Raw genomic sequence first — 19,447 nt, 5'->3', positions numbered from 1 at the left:
GATTGTGGGGGAATTCCATTTCCGGAGTGATACGTCAGTGCTATTTGAAGTGACATTGGGAAATGGGAGTCTAGCAAAGGTCAGGGATTATGTGTGGGAGTCCAGTATAACCTTCAAGGCATTGAAATGACTAGCGACTTCTTGCCATTCAAGTTGGGGGGAATTGACATGATCCTAGGCATGGCATGGTTAGCATCCTTGGGATGGACCCATATCCACTGGGAGAGGCATATTCTAAAATTCAGAAGAGGCGACAAGGTGGTGACTTTGAATGGGGACCAGAGCTTATCCAGAACCGATATTAAAAACCACTCTGTTGACAAGGAGCTGATGAGAAGCCAATTATTGATGATCGAATTGTATAAACTAGACACTAGTATCAAGTTGCCTCAAACATCACAAGGTCGTGCTCTAGAAGAGAAGCTCAGGAAGCAATTTTCTAAGGTCTTTGAGCCACTGTCAGAATTACCACCTGCCAGGCCGATCGATCACGCCATACAACTTATACCCCAAGCTCAACCAACCAACCAGAGACCGTACAAATATTCATACTTACAAAAGGACGAGATAGAAAAGATAGTCAGTGAACTTCTAAAGGCGGAATTCATCAGACCATCGCATAGTCCCTTCGCAAGCCCAGTCTTACTGGTTAAGAAGAAAGATGCCGGATGGCGATTTTGTGTTGATTACCGTGCACTTAATAAAATAACTATACCAAATCGATATCCAATTCCTGTGATGGAAGAATTATTGGATGAACTCCATGGCGCATTATTGTTTTCCAAGTTAGATCTGAAATCGGGGTATCATCAGATCAGGATGAAAGAAGAGGACGTTCATAAAACTGCATTTAAAACCCATGAAGGGCATTATGAATTCCGGGTTATGCCCTTTGGGCTTATGAACGCCCCAGCTACATTTCAATCTCTTATGAACCACCTGTTTCATCCGTACCTCAGAAAATTCTTACTGGTGTTTTTTGATGATATATTGATTTACAGTAAGTCATTGGAAGACCATGAGTCACATTTGCAACAAGTCTTTACTGTCCTGGCTGATAATGATCTTCATGTGAATCCCAAAAAGTGTCAATTGGCTTGCAATCAGTTGGAATTCCTGGGGCATTGGATTTCGCATCAAGGAGTTATGGCGGATAAGAGCAAGGTGGAGGCGATGGTGAGCTGGCCCGTACCGAAGAATCTCAAGCAACTGCGAGGGTTCTTGGGTTTGACAGGGTATTATCGCAGGTTTGTCAAAGAGTACTCCTTGAAGGCCGCCCCTTTAACAGCATTGCTGAAGAAAGATGCATTTGGGTGGAATGTAGATGCGCAAGCTGCATTTGATCGACTTAAACTAGCAATGAGTTCTACTCCAGTGTTGGCCTTACCAAATTTTGAATTACCTTTTACCATCGAGACGGATGCATCAGGAGTAGGCATTGGTGCTGTCCTCATACAGAATGGACGACCCATCGCTTATTTTAGTCAGGTCCTTCCCAAGCGGAGCCAAGTCAAATCTGCTTATGAACGTGAATTGATGGCTATTGTCCTGTCAGTGCAGAAATGGCGACACTATTTGACACATTTGCCTTTCATTATCCGCACCGATCAGTACAGTCTTAAATACTTATTGTGTCAGAAGCAGATTCAGGAGCCGTACAGCAAATGGGCTTACAAATTACTGGGGTTTAATTTCGAAATTGAATATAAACCAGGGAAGAGCAATGTTGTAGCTGATGCATTATCCAGGGCCCCATCATCAGTGGAAGTCAATGCATTGCAAGTGTCCAGGTTCCAGCTATTAGACCAAGCGATCATCCAACAGGAGGTGGGTCAGGATCTGAAATTTCAAAAAGTAATTCAGGAGTTGCGACTCAGTCCATTTTCCTATCCAAAGTTCAAATTATACAAGGATACCCTACTGTACAAGGGACGACTGGTGCTTACGGGGACTTCTTCATTACTACCAAAAGTGTTACAGACCTATCATGATTCAGCACCGGGGGGGCATACGGGATGCAAACGAACCTATAAGCGCATTGCTCAAGACTTATACTGGCCACGCATGAAAGATCACATAAAGAGATATGTGAATCAGTGTCATATTTGTCAAACTAACAAGATATCTTCCCTCTCACCTGCTGGGTTATTACAAGCTCTACCCATTCCTGAACGCATCTGGGAAGACATATCGTTAGATTTCATAGAAGGGCTGCCAACATCACACGGATTCAACTGCATTATGGTGATTGTGGACAGACTGAGCAAGTATAGTCACTTCCTACCACTGAAACACCCATTTACTGCCCGAGATGTAGCTGACATCTTCGTCCGAGAAATTGTACGCTTGCATGGGATACCCTCCTCAATTGTTTCAGACAGAGATAAAATCTTTACCAGTATGTTCTGGAAGGAGTTGTTCCGCTTGCAAGGCACCACATTATGCATGAGTTCCTCGTACCACCCCCAAACAGATGGTCAAACAGAGGTGGTAAACAGATGTTTGGAATCATATTTACGCTGTTTTGCTGGTGAGAAACCGAAGTCTTGGTCCAAGTGGCTCCATTGGGCAGAGTTCTCTTATAATACAGCTTTCCATTCATCCATTCAGATGACACCTTTCAAAGCAGTGTATGGGAGGACCCAACAAAACTTTTGTACTATGGGACCCCTTCATCTCCACTTGAGTCTGTCGACACTCTATTAAAAGAGAGAGATGATACTCTGAAAGTGATAAGAAACAACTTACTAGCGGCGCAATCCAGCATGAAACGCCAAGCGGATAAGCACCGAAGAGACCTTGAGTTTCAGGTGGGGGAACAAGTGTATCTTCGATTACGTCCCTACCGCATGAAGTCCTTAGCAAAAAGGATCAATGAAAAGTTATCTCCAAAATATTTTGGTCCATTTCGGATCTTACAAAGGTGGGGCCTGTGGCCTACAAACTAGAACTGCCAGACAATTGTTCCCTACATCCGGTGTTCCACGATCTAAACTAAGGAAAGCAGTGGGTCCAGGCAGGGTCACGCAATTACTGCCTCCTTCATTTACTGATGATTTTGAGTGGCAGCTATCTCCAGCAGAGGTGGTGTCGGCTAGAGACGGAATGGACAAGTGGAAGTGTTGATTAAATGGAAAGGGCTTCCAGAAGAAGATGCATCATGGGAACCTCTATCAGTCATCCGAGGGCAATTCCCCGACATCCACCTTGGGGACAAGGTGATAGTCGATGAGGGGGGAAATGATACGATCCCAGTAAGAGTATATGAAAGAAGAAAGAGAGGAGGCCAGAAAGGCAGCGGGCCAGCTGGCGCTGAGCTGGCCAAATAACCACCCTTCTTGAAAGGGTAGTTAGTTAGGAAATAAAAGACTATAAATAAGGAGCGAAGGGGGAGAAGAAGGGGGACGGAGCATTTCGGGTTTCTTGAGCAAGGGGGTCGGGAGGAGCAGAGCTGCATTCGGCGAGCTGCCTCTACGGTGATCTTGAGAAGAAGATTCGAAGGCGACGTGGACTTGTACCAGAGTACGAGGAGCGGAATCAAGATCCTTCTGTAAGTCTTAAATTCCAGCCGTTGCTTTTTTCCATTTGGGACTGCATCGTATCACTTTTCTTGTTCCACAATAATGTAATTCAGTCAACTACTAAGTCAGTCTCTCTTCAGTTTCAAAAGTTTAACCTTACTGCATCTTTCCAACTTTTTTTGGAGACCTTTTTGGTCTCTTACTTGAAGGCTTCATAGTACTATGTAAAGAAAAGTGGATATATTTTCATATAAAAAGTCCATCTAATGAAAATGGAAATCGTCTGGAAAATTGTACTATAAATCGTATCCCTAACTTAACAGAGCCTTTTCTTATACAAATCGTATCCCTAACGGAGAAGAGTGAGTTAGAGGAAGAAGGGGAAGAAAGGAAGAAGAAGAACTCTGATTGGGTTTCCAAAGAGGAAGGAAGCAGAGAAGAGCAAGTTGAAAGCCGGCGCCAGGAATGCGGCTCTTGCATACTCTTTGATGTGGGATTTAGTCCTTGTTTCTCTTGCATACATTTTGATATGGGTTTTGGATCAAAGAAAAAAAAATAATAATAATAAAAAAAATACATTGTGTTAGCTGTGAAATGGGGGTTTATGATACTAACCTCGTTTTGCCTCTTTCTTTGTGGGGTTATGATTTTTGTTAATCTTGTTCAAAGTTCTCTTGTTCAGGAAATCCTTGGAAGTACTCGTACTTTCGTTGCTTTGCACCGCTCCATGTTGCGGTTGGGCAGGTGAGCCTCCTTAAACTCCACTTAATTGAAATAGTCAGGCATGTTTCTTTCATTTATCTCCTTAAATATATTTTTTAGTTTATTCCAATGGTTCATGACTATTGTGGATACAATTTTTCTTAGCTTGGTTCACTGTACTTTGGCCAGGTTTGCTGTTGCATTTTGTGGTAGCAGTGCTCGGCCTCAGTTGGTCGCCTTAATAGCGCAGGTACATCAATCCCTCTCAATCTGAATGCTTTTCTCGCAGCCGGCATCGTGCATTTTTCAAATTGGTCCCTCCATTTGTTATGAGATAAAATGATACTTTTGTTCCATTTCCGCAACTCTGTTCAATTAATGAGTCAATCAATCTACTTAGTTGCATTTCTCTTACCGCCCATACATATCATGATGGTTGGCGGGACGTTATCTGTAAACTCATGTTGCATCAGTTCATATTTAATATTACAAACCAGCCCTGTATGTTATCATATTTCATCTGTTTATTCTCTTTTAAATGTTCTATTTTCATGTTTCACAGGAAGAAATAAGCAACTCGTGTGGGCAAGTCGAACCGCCAGGAATGCACATGATTTACCTTCCATATTCTGACGATATAAGATACCCTGAAGAGGCGAGAATTTCGGGCTATGTTTCAGTTTCTCTTCAACTTTTTTCGAGGCTCTAACTATGTCTCTCATTTTTCAGCATTATTTGAATGATGATATGATATCACTTTGGGCTACGGATGACCAGATTTCAAAAGCCTCGGCTCTTCTGAAACGCATAGATCTGAAAAGCTTCTCCGTCTGCCAATTTTCTAATCCTTGTATTTTCTTCTGTCTGACTGCATCAATATTTTCTTTCATTGAATATCCTGGTCGTGAAATAAATAGTTTTTTAAAGCCTTTCTGACTACTTTCGTTCCAACGTTTTCTAGTATCATTTGGAGAAAATAAATAAATATTAGTGATGATTTTCTTTATGTGACTTGCAAAGCAATAAAACCACTTTCTCAAGTGTTTGATTTTTCATGAGTTTCTCATTAACTTTAATAAAATTATAATTTGCTTAATATTCACTCTTTTCCAATAAATGTAAACACGTAGTTTTCATAACTATGCATTTTCTCTGCTATTATAAGCTTTCTTTTCTGTGAAGTTTTAAGCACTCCGTTAAAAATATTCATAGCAGCTGGCTTTGATGACGGATTATTTAATAGAAGTTTTTTCTAAAAAACCTGCTCAATATAAGATACTTTTTCCTGTGGGAATTCCGCCTTTATTATTTAATCCAGATTTTTTTCTTTCTTTTCTGCATTTCCAGCTTTGCAAAGGCATTACAGCGTCCTTCAGGCGATAGCATTGGACGAGGACGAGATACCAGAGGTGAAAGACGAAACACTTCCCGACGAGGAAGGCTTGTCAAGGTAAATGACTAAATTATATCATTAATATTATTTCATAAAATGAATTGGATTATTTCATTAATTTCGCTAGAATTTGATTTTTCTCACAAAATAAAAGCAATTAATTAATTTCTGGATCATGGGGCTGGCCCAAAAATTCAAGGCCCGGAATCGTTAAGACCCTGGATGATTTCAAAGTGGCTGTATATGGCAAAGATCATGATAAGGAAGAAGATTCCCTCGCCGCTCAGAAAGATTCCCGAGCTTCTAAGCGGAAAGCCATTGCTGACGTGGCAAGTCAACAAAGCGCCAGTTATGACTGGGCTGACCTGGCGGATAACGGGAAGGTGTGTCTAGCAAGGAAGAGCGCTCATTCGTCGATCAATCTTTATTTTTCGGCCAAAGCTCCTTAATTAATTTTTATTTGTCTTAGTGTGTAATTTAATTATTTTTTTGATTTATCAGCTGAAAGATCTGACTGTGGTGGAGCTCAAGTACTATCTAACAGCTAACAATCTTCCTTTGACTGGGAAGAAGGATGCTCTCATTAGCAGAATCCTAAGCCACCTGCAAAAGTAGTTCCCTAATCTCAATCAGGTAATAGACTATATCTATCTCTCATTTTCTTCATAGTTCTCCCTCTATCATTTAACTTTATTTCAATATCCATCTCGGTAGCTTCTTTGTTCTGTTTATCGCAAAATTATTGCAATAGTTCTATAGGATCTGATTGATTCTTCAATCTTTAATATAACTATATGAATGTTACTCAAAAGAAGCCAAAGGGATGTTCATTTATTGGGGATATGCATGAACAATCTTACTTTCCACCAAACTCTAATTTGAAGGGAGACTCATTACCGAATATACGCTTTTTCCATGGAACTAATACATAAATATTTTTTTTTTCTAGATATATTTTTTATGACGCATGGATCACATGAAATGCAAGCAAGCTTGTTCATAGCACAACCTTATTTCACAATCTATTGTCACCTCTAGAATTCCCTACAGCTATGCGGAGCCTCTGCCAGAAGAAATCCAAAATCTATCTTTATACATGGCTTGCAAAATATTTTTTTTTACAATAACTATCAAGTTGTGGATAGTGTCTCTGTTTATATCTCGATTCGCCAGTCATAGCATATAATATTAATTGCAAACCAGAGGGGTTTCAATAAAGTAATACAATGCATGAACATCACATAATTTAACACAACTCCTCTTGTTGATGGTTGGATGTTTTGCATTCCAGCTATTGATCAATTTGTGAAATGTTGGACTATGGTTTCACTTGTTTAAGATATATCCATATTAAGCATTTGATGAAACATAATGCAATGTTGATAGCACTGCCTGTTAGTTTTTATTTTGTACAATGTTAGGCTACCTCCACATGTTTGGTTCTATCATGTTGAATAGTAGTGCATGTTATTTCAGTGAGTCATACAGTGTGATTTAGTATTTTATAAGAAACATGTATGAAATTCCAACAAAATGATGTTGCTCTTTCTAGGGCCAACCATGATGTGGAATTCTTCAGCACACAAATTCATAAAGGAATATCACTGAACTCTCATTTTTTATATTGTAAAAAGGAAATTAGTGATTTCTCATCGCCGTGCCTTGACATAAAATCTGAATGAAAGTGCATTAAATTTCAAATAACACATATAATCAATATCTTTAGGATTTATACATCTATATACTCCCTTTTGAAACAAACATCTATTTCAGCAACCTTCTGGATTTTGCGTAGAAAATGCACCGAGTGGCTAATGAGGCAGCACATAAGAAAATATGGTTTGTGTTAATAGACAAAACCATTACCTTTTAAACTTAGAAATAGTGCTTTGATATCACAGTGATTATATCCACAAGTTCAAATATTTTGATAGAACTTAGACATGCACACGAAATTACTATTTTGTTGTGGAAGTTATGGTATCTTTTTTTTAAGGAATTTTGGTATATATCCCTGCTGATACAGAATTTGTTCACTCTTTAGTAGGTTGGACATTTAGGATTGAAGACCGGTTTGACCAGACCAAACCGGAACCATAGGTACTCAATTTGATGGTGGATCAAGCAGGTTTAGGTCCGAGGGTCAAACCGGACTGGAACAAGAAATAAATTATTTAATATTTTTTATAAAAATCAAAAATATCAAATCCAACTCGACGGAGAGGTTTCTATTGAGTTCAGTGTAGATGCCATATATTTGACCATATGTGGGCACCCACTTGATGTAGAGCATAATTAACATTATTATTGAACATAAATTTTCTACTTTGACTTTGACATTGATTAGTCAACCTGACCAGACCGGGACTGGTCCGTACTAGACTGAGACCGAACAAGAACAGACTGGTACTGGACCGAAGTTTCGGTAAAGTTAGGTCTTTGCTAAAAACCCAAACTGGACTGGGAGCGTCAAACCCTACTCTTGAGAGTATGCTACATAATTTTAGGAGTGATTCTTGCAGAAATACTCAGAACACATTTATTTGTCTGATCATTTATGGATAAAGCTATACATCATAGTTTAAAGCTTGAGTCAACTTTATAAAGTCATGTATTTAAATATCTTATTAGTTGTACTGTACTTAGCATCATATACTTCAGTTTCTTAGCTCTTTAAGCGATATTGATTTACTCATTTCAGCTCAAACCCAAATTCTTTTGAAACTATCAAGCAATTGATAAGCTCATTGCCTAAAGATCCCAATGTTAAGGACATTTTCTTTTGGATGTTTCCAATGACAGAAAAGAACTTTGACTGATATATTATTCAACTATACGTCAACTTATTTAAAGAATATCAGAGTGATGTGGAATTTATCGGAAGATAAAAGTTGAATGTGAACAAACAAATTACATGAAATTAACAAAAACCAAGAGCCCTAAGTACTTGCAGCGCACTGTGCAAGTGTCTGGCCCAGTAAAATGCCCAATATTTACAAAACCAGGAGGAAAAAATGCACTAGCAAGGGTGAAAAATGCGGGTGCTACCACCAACAAATAATTACATCAAATTAATTACATCAAAAGTCTACTAAGAACAAGTAAATTACATCAAATCAACATCAATATCTATAACAATCTACAGAGCATCACAATTACTTGGCCCCAGTAAAATGCCCTATATTTACAAAACCACAAGGAAAAAGTCTGTTAAAATGAGCCGCAAAGAAATGACATAAAATTAATTACATCAAAAAGTCTATTGGCAACAAATAAATTACATCAAAAAGTCTAGGAGTAAATAAATTACATCAAATTAACAAAAGCAAGAAGCTAAGAACTTGCAGCGCATTGCGCAAGTATTTGTCCCCAGTAAAATGCCCAATATTTACACAACCATGAGGAAAAAAGTCTATTAGCAAGAGCCAAAGACAAGAGTGCTACAGCTAAATTAACAGAGAAAGAAACTTGGTTAATGCAGGCTCCCCTCCAAGTATTCCAACTGCTTTTGATAAGTTCAGTCCTTGAGAAGGGAACAGCTCACTCCACTTGGAGAGCTTGAACGCTGTTAGCCAGCTCTCTAACCTGGCTCCTCAACCGGTCAGGATGGCAGAAGAAATCGACAAAGACCTGCCTTTCTCTGCCGACTTCGACACGGTGATGCTTGATTATCTGCAGAAATGTTAAATCCAATGATTAATCAGCCTGTTTAATTTGTTCTTGGTCATTTTAATGATTATTCATAAGTTATGATAAATGAATGTGACCTCCGCTTTTTGACTATGTGCGCTGGTGACTTCTTCAACAGAAGCGGAGAGATGAGCATTTGCCTTTTCCATTTCATCCAGCGCCATCGTCAGTGGCTGAAGCATTGAAGTAGCACATGTTCATTTGAAAATACTCACACAGATCATCATAATCATAAAATTGAAACATACCCTAGATGTTAATACCGGTTCCTTCGTGGATGAATACAGAACCTGTTCCAAACTTTGCATAAGAGTACACCTGAAACATTCAAAACGGCATAATTCAAATTCAATCTTTCATTTTTTGACTGATGTTTATAATTATTCCTTGTGTTTTAGGCGCCTGAGAAAATACTAACAGCTCGTTTATGCATCTTCTTCTGTCTTCGGGAAGGGAGTTATCCAACTCAAATTGAAGAGAGTACAAGTCTGATTGGAGTGCGGATATCTGCTGAACAAGGGCAGGAGCTGAAACATACGATGCTACAGACCCCGGATTGTCTGCAAGAAATAACAACCAAGTACAACTTTAAACATATGATGATACAAACTTTGAAAAAATATTTTGGCATGAATCATAAATAATGTGTGGTATGATCCCCTATCTGAGAGGTAGTTTCATCATTTGTCTTTTGTGTAATTATCTTTCAAGTATTTTGGGAGAGGATTAGTCAAGGTCTCTATCAAATAACATAAATACTTACCGGAGTAGGTGGACAGAAGATCTCTAACGCCATGAAGAAACACATCACGATCATCAATCGTTCCCTGATCATGTTTCTTAGAAGAAATCTGAATCAATGTTGAGCAGTGCTCCTGAAATTCAATTATCAGAACAAAAAATGTAAATTCTGGCGTTTAAAATTTCCATAAGAGCAACGAGGTCAGCATTTCATACCACTCGGCAGTTGGTAGCCGTAAGGTAACTCTGTAATTCTGATTCAATTACCCTGAGGAGGGAGTATGCTCTAGAGATGTTCCTTCGTTCCATCTCACAAGCAATTTTCAGAAAACAGTGTCTAGCGAGCTGATTAACCAGGTGGTTGATGTACTGCGCAGAAGACAGATAATATGACAGCGGAAAGAGGAACCCTAGACAACAGGAGAGGAAAGTAGGCTGCGCTGAAGCGGATCCCAAAGAGATCTAAGCTTATAATTTGATACGACCCTAGGGTAATCTAAACTTATGGCCATTGTTCACTTAACAATGAATTATTGTATTGTAATCTAGGACAAATGAAGCACAGTAAGCATACCATCTTTTGCCTGGAAATATATGTTCCTTGCCTCATAACCTTCAGATCGTAGTCACCTGAAAGAGCAAGAGTGAAAGCCTGATAGATTAGGAACGAATAATAAGGGAAAATTCTAAGAAGAATGGACTTGATCATCATCGATGGACCTTGGAGAATGTATGTCTCCTGAAGCTGCGCAAGCTCAGAGCACAACCGTGGAACAGCCTGAATAAAGATAATAATTCTTAAAGCAGTCATTCAAAGTCTTGAATTTTTTTTATTTGAGCATTTTGATAGAAATTAGAAAAGAGGAGAGCGAGCTGGTTGATCTGCCGGGCTGACCTCAAAGAGTAATTGCTGTTCTTTGCGAGAAAGCTCTGCAAGTTCTCCAGTCAACTCGGAATGCTTTCTCCTGCATAAAAAATGGAGAATTGAATTGGTATAATATTTTCCCCAATTTTAATAGAAACTAGAAAATATTTTTGCATCCTTAATTTTAAAAATTCGGAGACAAAATTAATTGTATAAAACTCAGCATAAATGATTCTCAGAATTCAATTGTCGTTAATCAACAAATATACCTGAGAAAATTATTGTCCCGTCGAATATGAGCCTCATCTGATGAGATTTGCGTCTTGAGAGTAGATAAAACAGCTTGCTGCCTGGCATTCTCAGCTTGCGCTTCCACCCACTGTTTCTCACTTGCACCAAATCTGCATAACTTTTTTGATAAATATTTCCATAATTGGAATGCTAATATCAATGTTTAAAAAAAAGGTCCCTACATAAAACGGAGCCTCCGTAGTTCAGATATTCGATGATCACCAGGTTTCTCTCGGGCACCTACATAAAACTTAATTCCATTGGTGTGTGGCACAAAATTAAAAAATAATGTAGAAATAATTTTACAAGCGAAATATTAAACGAGGCCATTCGAAACTCTTTAGCAATTTAACGTTCTTGTGAGATCTGTCTATAAATTAATCAGGCAAACGATGATAAAGCAATATAGAAAGGAATATTTCCTGTCAATTTTCATCTCGGAAACTAGAGTAAAATTTACTATTAAGTAGAATATAGTGTACGTCACCTGGAACAGAGGGTGACGAGATATCATCTAGGCTCAACCATGAACACTTGGATTTGCCCTCTTCCTCTATAAGTCTGAATGGTCCCTGGTTCCGATAAAGGTAAACTGCTTTTATATTTTATTTAAAGCTCAAGTAAAACGGTCAATGATACTATTCTTTAAAAATAAAAAGAAATCGTAAATATTCTAGTTTAATCATGAAAAATATTAATTTAATCCCACCGTATATGAAAATAGTATATTAAATTTAAAATCTTTAAAGGATAGTAGAACAAGAGTTTTGAAAGCTACATACCTCATAAAACTGTTTAACAAACCATTCCTTGAGTTCTTTTGCATAAGCTTCGTCGCAAAGGCGATAGGGTTCAAAATTATCGTATGACAGATATATTCTGTCCACTGCATGTAAATGCATTATGCAAATATTTAGAAATCTAAGAAATTTGAAAGTCATGGGATACACAATCTTAAGGAAATTTGATCTCAGGAATTAAGAAACATGATTGATGATGAAAAAATTAAATCTTTGGTCATCACTGAGGACAGGGATTAAAAGCAGAGGCTATCTGATAATACGTGTAACAAGAGTAATGAAAGTGCATAATGTGGAGGAATAGAAAATACCTTTGCCCTTGAGGTACTGCGCCAATTCCTGAGCTGTAGATGCAATTTTCCCCAAAACTGCATCCATCTACATGGAGAGAATGTAAGAAAGAAAGAGAGAAAAAGAGAGGTAACGATCCTCTTTAAATTCTTCCCTTTATTACATCAATAAGTAATTCTCGTAAAGGGATTAGCATTACAGAAGTCAAAATTCAACGACTATTGCAATTGGGTTGGAGAAGGTGACCATCAGAAAATATCCCAATGAGAAGAAATAAAAATGAATCTGACTGCTATATTGTGTCCCTATGTATGCTGTATGAAGTTCACCATCCCAGGACAAACTCATCATCATCCAAAATTGTCATTGTCATTGTCACAGGCATGCATGTCATTGGAAATGTCACAACTGTGAGCCTTGTATTAGATAAACAACAAAGATGATGATAATCCTCATCATTATCCTGACCCAAATGAAAGAGGACTTCATGTCGTCATCATATCCTCAACAAGGACGAGAAGCTAGCAGCAGTGGCCAAGGGGGGGAGAGGGGGGGGGGATGGTGAGAAGGCTAATGTCAGTGTACATATTTAAGATGCAAATCGGAAGCAGATCAGAAATGGGGTGAGGAGGCTGTGGTGCCAGAGTGAACTTGTCGTTCCACCGTCATCAGCCACCTCAAAGATGACAATGGCAATGATGATCATAGGTGGAGTAGACTTATCCTTCCTCCTCATCACCATCTTAGTCGTGAACAAGTGACAATGATGAGGAGAAATTTGGTGGAGACGAATGACAGGGATGATAACTCATCATCATTCTCTTGTCATTATCATCATTGTTATTGAGGGCTGCGAACCCTAATTACATATCACCAAGTAAATAACAACACAGGATACTGCATTACATTTTATTTCGCCATTTCAAGCTACATCAGAAGACGAGGAGGAGAGAAGGGATGTGGTCATGGAGGTAGATAAAAAGATGGAGATGGATTGGAGGCAGTGTTTGAGACAGATATGGCTGAGAGAGGGTGACACTAAGACAAGATTCTTTCATCTCATGGCAAATGGCAGGAGGCGGTCAAATCAGATCTTGAGGCTGCAAGTAGGAAGTCAGGAGTATATCGGTACACATGCCGTTGGTTGAGCCTTGGTAGATCACTTTAAAACTTTCTCCAAGAGAGAGGCACAGAACTGGTGTAAGTGGTGTCGCAGGGGGCAACCATGGTGACACAGGCACAGCAAGTGGAGCTGGTGAGGGCGCCTTCTCAGTGAATGAGGTATGGGCAGCCATCAAGGGGTAATATTGGGAGGGGGCTCGGGGACCAGACAGCCTTCCAATGTTTTTCTACAGCAAATTTTGGGTCTATGTCAAAAACAGAGGTGATGGCCATGCTGAAGGAGTTTAGGAGTGGTGATTATGGCATGGGGAGACTCAGGCATTCACACTTCTGCCAAAATGGCAGGGAGCAATCAGAGTTGGAGATTTTTAGCCAATATTGCTGTCCAACTCCATATACCTCATCATTGCAAAGATCTTAGCAAAAATGTTATGACACCGGATTGGATACATAATTGGACCTTTTCAGTTTGCCCTTATTCTGGGTAGACTGCAATATGCTGGCGATACTGCATTTTGTGGAGGGCTCTGCTGAGGAAGCTAGGAATCTCTCTACACTGTTGGATCTATTTGCCGATTTGTCTGGTCTCTAAATTAATTGTGCCAAATCAACTTTCATCAGGTTTTAGCCATTGTAGGAGGAGACGGTTCAATGTTCTAAGGCCTAGGAGATGCACTTCTTGAAATTGTCCATGTACTATTTGGGCCACCCACTGATGAGGGGTCGACTTTCCAGCACAGATTGGCAACCAGCGATCAAGAAGGTTGAGAGAAGGCTGCAGGGTTGGCAGGCTAGGGTACAGTCAAGAGGGGGACGCCTGGTGCTACTGTGGTCTGTGCAATTATTATATTGTATCTCTCAATCTTTAAGATACCAGTGGGAGTCAGAAAGTGGCTGGAAGGTTTGATACGATGGTTTTTCTGGAAAGCTTCAGAGTCTAGAGAGGGTAGAGGGATGGCCTTAGTCTCTTGGGTGTGATTTGCAGACCTATCAATTGAGGGGGGCTGGGGGTTCTGTAGTTACAAACAATAAACCTGGCACTTTTGACAAAGTGGGTGGGCAAATTATGAGCTGAGGGAAGGATATGAGGTTGAACATCCTGAAGGACACGTATGGCTGGAGGCTAGATTTGGAGGGACAGGCGATACTAGTCAAAGGGCCATCGGCTTTCTGGCAGGGTTTAAGGCAGGCCTTCCCTCCAGTCTGGGAGTTCTTCTCGTCTGTTCTTTGTATGACCAATCACTCAAGCAGTTTGAGCCAGCGAAAAGACTCTGTGGGTGGAATTACTTCTGATAAGGCTTTTTGGGCCTCTCGTCAGGGTGGAGCATTCATGAGAGAGGCCGAGTGGAAAAGTTATTTGTGGTGCTATGGGCCATCTGGCTGCGTCATGATGAGATCATTTTAATGGGAGGATAGCTTTAACGGACAGCACCACGCAAAACATGGCGGGCGTTCTCACGGGCTGGTTTAGAAAGAGCTGAATGGCGGGAGGGGACGATTTGGGTCATATGTGTAAGACCACCAATTCCAAAGGAAAAAAACCCATCATATATTGTTTTGAACTGAGCAGACACCCATGATTATTGTCTTCAAGGTCGTTTAATGAGAACAATCCCTAAGGCCCAAGAAGTCCATCTCCAACCCATTTCAGGCATATAGCAGGCAATTCCCTAAAAGCACTTTGCTTTAAATTCATGTCGCCCAACTGTAAGGAGAGCATTCAAGAAATTGTAGAAGAATTGTCTGGGATATCCTCCATAATGATGCACAGGTGCTGATCTAGGCCAGTTGTCATTCATTCATTCATTGTACCCTAGGTCTCTATCAGATTAGTACGATTCGATTTCAAATGAATCAGGAAAGATGGTACTGTTTTTGAAAAATTATACATTATAAAAACTTGCCTACCTCTGAATTTCTGGTAGAGAGCTTCTCCTCCAAAGCTGAAATACGTCCACTGACAGAGGAAGCCGCATTGACTCGTGTTCTTCTTCCTTGGATCAATGATGAAGCTTGACTCGCCAATAAATTAAATTGGGTCTGAATACGAGACAGTTGTCTTTGCAGTTCTAAACTTTCAGCTTTGAACGCCATTTTTGCTTCCCTAAATGAAATAACATACCCATTAATCCAGAAAACGAAATCCAAAAATAGCTTGGAAGAATGCTCCAGGAAAATTAATAAAACATCCCAGGAAGAGCTAAGAAATCATAAATAAAGACTTTTAGAGGAGAAAAGGAAATGACTAGGGAATAACACTAATAACATTATATTAATTAAGCGTTCACATACAGCAAATCAAAAACTTTTCGGACGCGAAAATTCTACCCCCTATTGTAAATTCACCGAAAAAAAGGCACCGCAGAAGATTACTACCTGATATCAATTAACCTTTCTTCGCCTCCAAAGAACGCATCATGGGTGTCTTTCCTAGCTGAGAAAGCGGAGATGCTATCGTATGCAGAATCCAGATCTTCCCCCTGCAATAGCAGTCCAAAAGACTCCGGTCATCGCCAACTCTAAAATTCTTCAAATTAACCATTCTATTTTTCCAAAATGAGAACGACCCAAAAATTCTACCTCGAGCAGCTTTCCTTCTTGAAGGAGTTGCTTGTACCTGAAACATTTACATACATTATTTACACCCATCAAACAGAAAAACAAAATCAAACCAAAATTATCCTCCGGAGATTCGCTCCCGTGATTCAAAGGAAAATCAACTGCATTCAATCATACGCAACTGGGAAAGTTCAATCGGAGAGAGAACATTAGATGGGCGGAAATTGGAGCATATCCAGCCAAGAATCGCTCCATCTTCCTCGCATTGGAAGGGCCATTCGAAGCTGTCTGGGTCGAGGGTGCCATGCCCGTCAAAGCCCAACGCCACCAGAAGCCCGCACAGCCGCTCTCCGCTCATCTCCGGCTATTGCAAATCGTGGGTCGATTTCAAATGCAGTCGGCATCAACCCAACATAGAAAAGTTGGAAACTTTTGAATGTATTTATTCATATGTATGATAATCATGCAACCCAAGGAATACAAGTTGATTTATACTTTTGAAACTAAAACAAAAACTTTTAATTATCAATGTACTAGGGTGCTAGTGTTTTATTGATATAGCTATTAACTGTGTTCGGGCCTAAATGTCGTAGATTTTTACTGAATATCAAAATATAATGAAGATTAGTTTTATATAACAACTTTTTATGGGGGTGGTGTACCTTGGCACCCCACCGGCTGGAAACTTAACCTATTAATTGGGTTGAATCGATTCTTGATTAGTTAATCTATATGTTGATATAGTTAAATAGTAGAGTTAGTCAATAAATGTTATTGGACCTTTAAAGTCATTAACTAGATTGATTTTTAGGCCTAGAGGGTCACACGCATGAGACTTGAGGGCGTTGGAAGATATACTTTATTGCTGAGGATTTTTATGAAAAATCCTCAATAGGTAGGGGGGCGCCCATATTAGGTGCCTATGCCAGCCAGATTAGGGCACCCCTCCTTTATTCTTTCTATATTTCTCCACTCACTCTACAAGCACTCTATGATGGAGGAGATCCACAAGGTCTTCAAAAGGAAGTGGTGAAGAAGGAGAGGAGATCCAACGACCTTTGTCTTGTGATTACTTCTAGAGGCCGGACAATTGAACGGCTTGAAGAAGCTCTCATAGGAAGCAAGTGAATGGTGGACAAAGTTCCCCATAAGGTAATCCATAGGTAATGTATTCTAGAGATTAAATCTGAATTGATCTTTAGCTTCTGTTGGATTGAATATATTTTCATGCATGAAAACATAGCCTCATAACCGAATATTAATGAAAGACAATGTATAAATTAAGATAACAATGATAGCTATACTAAGAAGAAAATGAAAAATTTGAAGCCTAGGGTTCCGTGCCAGACAACACGTTTTGTGTGTCACACACATCATCGTTGAATACTTAAGAGTTTTGATACTTTTCCCAAGGCACCCATAGTTTGTAAAAGACAGTGAACTTGTATGACAATGACTCTGAGTTAGAAGATGCACCAGACGAGGACTCATTATGACCACACACCAATTCTTTAGGGAAGGTGATGACCAAAGTTGAGGGGACATAAGGTCAGGACATATGATGGTGACCAATGTCAAAATACGAAGGGACCAATGTATTCTGCAGAACTTATCTGACACACATTGAAACCAACATATATATACTTGATTTCCCAATGTGATGGAGCAGCACTCCAAATATGCTCAAGGAAGCTATTGCAAAGCAAAATATGTTTGATGTAGATGCTGCCATCTTCACAACTACAGGGAAGCATATGAATATCTCTTATGATGAATGGGAGCTGCAGAAGGTAATCGGGTTCATGTTGGTTCCATTTGCCTACTCAACAAAACATGTGACCTAGTCGACAGAGTTAGTTGTTGGAGATGTCCTCCAACTAGTGTGATACTATGGTGACACATGGACAAAACCATGATGTGACTCTCTGATCCCGCATTCTTCACTAGTAGGTGATTTCTTCATGACAATCAAGCATCATTCACAAGCGCATGCATTGCCATATAGACAAGACTCGTAGTCTATGAGATGCTACATTTTTTCTCTGTGTGAGATCAAGAGAGTGAGGGCTTAGAAACCTTTTTCTCTGTGTGAGATCAAGATAGTGAGTGCCTGTCCTTCCCTTCTTTATGTGAGTTGCTGAAGCGAGAGATCTAGGTTCCAACAGTTCTTCTTGCCCACAGTCGCACCGACCAGGCATCTCTCTCTCTCTATACATCTCTCTCTCTCTATATATATATATATACATCTCTCTCTTTCTCTCTCTCTATACATCTCTCTTTCTCTCTCTCTATACATCTCTCTCTTTCTCTCTCTCTCTCTCTCTATACATCTCTCTCTTTCTCTCTCTTTCTCTCTATACATCTCTCTCTTTCTCTCTCTCTCTCTATACATCTCTCTCTTTCTCTACCTCTCTTTCTATGCATCTCTCTCTTTCACTCTCTCTCTATACATCTCTCTCTCTCTCTATACATCTATCTCTTTCTCTCTCTCTCTTTCTATGCATCTCTCTCTTTCGCTCTCTCTCCCTATACATCTCTCTCTTTCTCTCTCTCTCTTTATACATCTATCTCTTTCTCTCTCTCTCTATACATCTCTCTCTTTCTCTCTCTCTTTATACATCTATCTCTTTCTCTCTCTCTCTATACATCTCTCTCTTTCTCTCTCTCTCTCTCTCTCTCTCTATCGTACGTTGCAATGCTCACTGTCGGTTGATCGGTTGCTGGCGGTGCCTTGACGAGTGTTGACCGTTGATTCTTCATGCTCTCTAGATCACACCCTACAATCCGTGATCGATAATCGTATTCATTACTATTGCCTGTGACTCTGCTGCCGTGCTCGCCAATTCGATCATCCTTGCCACCCCGAGCTCAGGTCACTCCCTACTTTGGACTCACCGGCCACCTTCTGCAAGCGATACCGACATGTTCTACTGCCTCATTGTCGAACATTGCACTGGCCACCTTACAGGGCCACCTTACAGGGCCACCTTACACCTCCATACGTGCAGCCCTCCCGTAGCCCCTCGGTGGTCTTCATTGGTCTGCATGTGATACTCATTAACGGCATCTCCATTCGGAGCCTCCCTCTCGCCCGGGGATCTCTGGTCTCTCTCAGACGATCGTGAACTGCCACGAGCACCATGGCCTGAGCCCGCAGGTCTCATCTTCTTCCCTTATTTTGAGTATTATTACGTCTTTTAGTGCCTTCCTCACTTACTCCTCTGCCTAGAGAGATTTCGATAAGTGTCGTTGGACTAGCGACCGTACTAGCATTAGGGACTTTCTTCGTTGGTGTCAGACCAGTGTTGCTCACGGCGTGGACGTGCGCGGAGGGTGAACCTCCGCCGCTCTATCGGCCTTCGATCTGATCACTCGAGTCATTGGGAGCTTGCCCATGCTCTGACCCCTCGTATCACTACTTGTGTGTTACGTCCCCGGTCAGTTGGGTTCCCTTAATTGTTCTCGCCAATTT

General features: G+C 40.2%; 2 protein-coding genes across 4 annotated transcripts in view; one reads left to right on the top strand and one right to left on the bottom strand.

Annotated features, from left to right (window-relative positions):
• Positions 1-7,964, top strand: part of KU70 (ATP-dependent DNA helicase 2 subunit Ku70-like protein) — a 28,775-nt gene extending 20,811 nt beyond the window's left edge. For 2 of the 3 annotated variants that reach the window (XM_078573688.1, XM_078573690.1), the window contains 8 exons: positions 4,204-4,265; positions 4,413-4,473; positions 4,786-4,878; positions 4,953-5,073; positions 5,571-5,673; positions 5,816-5,999; positions 6,118-6,249; positions 6,566-6,773. In XM_078573688.1, coding sequence (XP_078429814.1) covers positions 4,204-4,265; positions 4,413-4,473; positions 4,786-4,878; positions 4,953-5,073; positions 5,571-5,673; positions 5,816-5,999; positions 6,118-6,231 — 738 coding nt within the window. In that variant the 3' untranslated portion in view covers positions 6,232-6,249; positions 6,566-6,773. Of the gene's footprint in view, positions 1-4,203; positions 4,266-4,412; positions 4,474-4,785; positions 4,879-4,952; positions 5,074-5,570; positions 5,674-5,815; positions 6,000-6,117; positions 6,250-6,565; positions 6,774-7,660 lie in introns of those variants that run through there. The other variant, XM_078573689.1, reaches the window with a different exon arrangement.
• An 868-nt stretch (positions 7,965-8,832) lies between these two features.
• AUG3 (HAUS augmin-like complex subunit) lies at positions 8,833-16,397 on the bottom strand. Its single transcript, XM_078573687.1, has 18 exons — positions 16,158-16,397; positions 15,997-16,033; positions 15,793-15,896; positions 15,325-15,520; positions 12,315-12,381; positions 11,986-12,089; positions 11,691-11,775; positions 11,386-11,443; positions 11,182-11,313; positions 10,943-11,012; positions 10,768-10,825; positions 10,622-10,677; positions 10,264-10,416; positions 10,070-10,181; positions 9,725-9,866; positions 9,555-9,624; positions 9,384-9,479; positions 8,833-9,288 (listed from the first exon to the last, which is right to left on the bottom strand). Exons 1-18 carry the CDS (start codon positions 16,331-16,333, stop codon positions 9,157-9,159), a joined length of 1,848 nt encoding a protein of 615 aa, XP_078429813.1. The 5' UTR covers positions 16,334-16,397; the 3' UTR covers positions 8,833-9,156.
• Between the last annotated feature and the right edge of the window lie 3,050 nt (positions 16,398-19,447).

This window comes from Wolffia australiana, chromosome 4, assembly GCF_029677425.1.
Source record: "Wolffia australiana isolate 7733 chromosome 4, ASM2967742v1".
Classification (NCBI taxonomy): domain Eukaryota; kingdom Viridiplantae; phylum Streptophyta; class Magnoliopsida; order Alismatales; family Araceae; genus Wolffia; species Wolffia australiana.
The sequence above is the reverse complement of the archived record's forward strand: the minus strand, read 5'-3'. Positions and strand labels throughout refer to the sequence as shown.

Coding starts and splice junctions, on each gene's coding strand:
- AUG3 (XM_078573687.1), bottom strand. CDS start 16,333: ATGAGCGGAGAGCGGCTGTGCGGGCTTCTGGTGGCGTTGGGCTTTGAC. Junction 12,382..15,324: donor TCTCTACCAGAAATTCAGAG/GTAGGCAAGTTT, acceptor CTCTCCATGTAG/ATGGATGCAGTTTTGGGGAA. Junction 9,625..9,724: donor AGAAGATGCATAAACGAGCT/GTTAGTATTTTC, acceptor TGAATGTTTCAG/GTGTACTCTTATGCAAAGTT.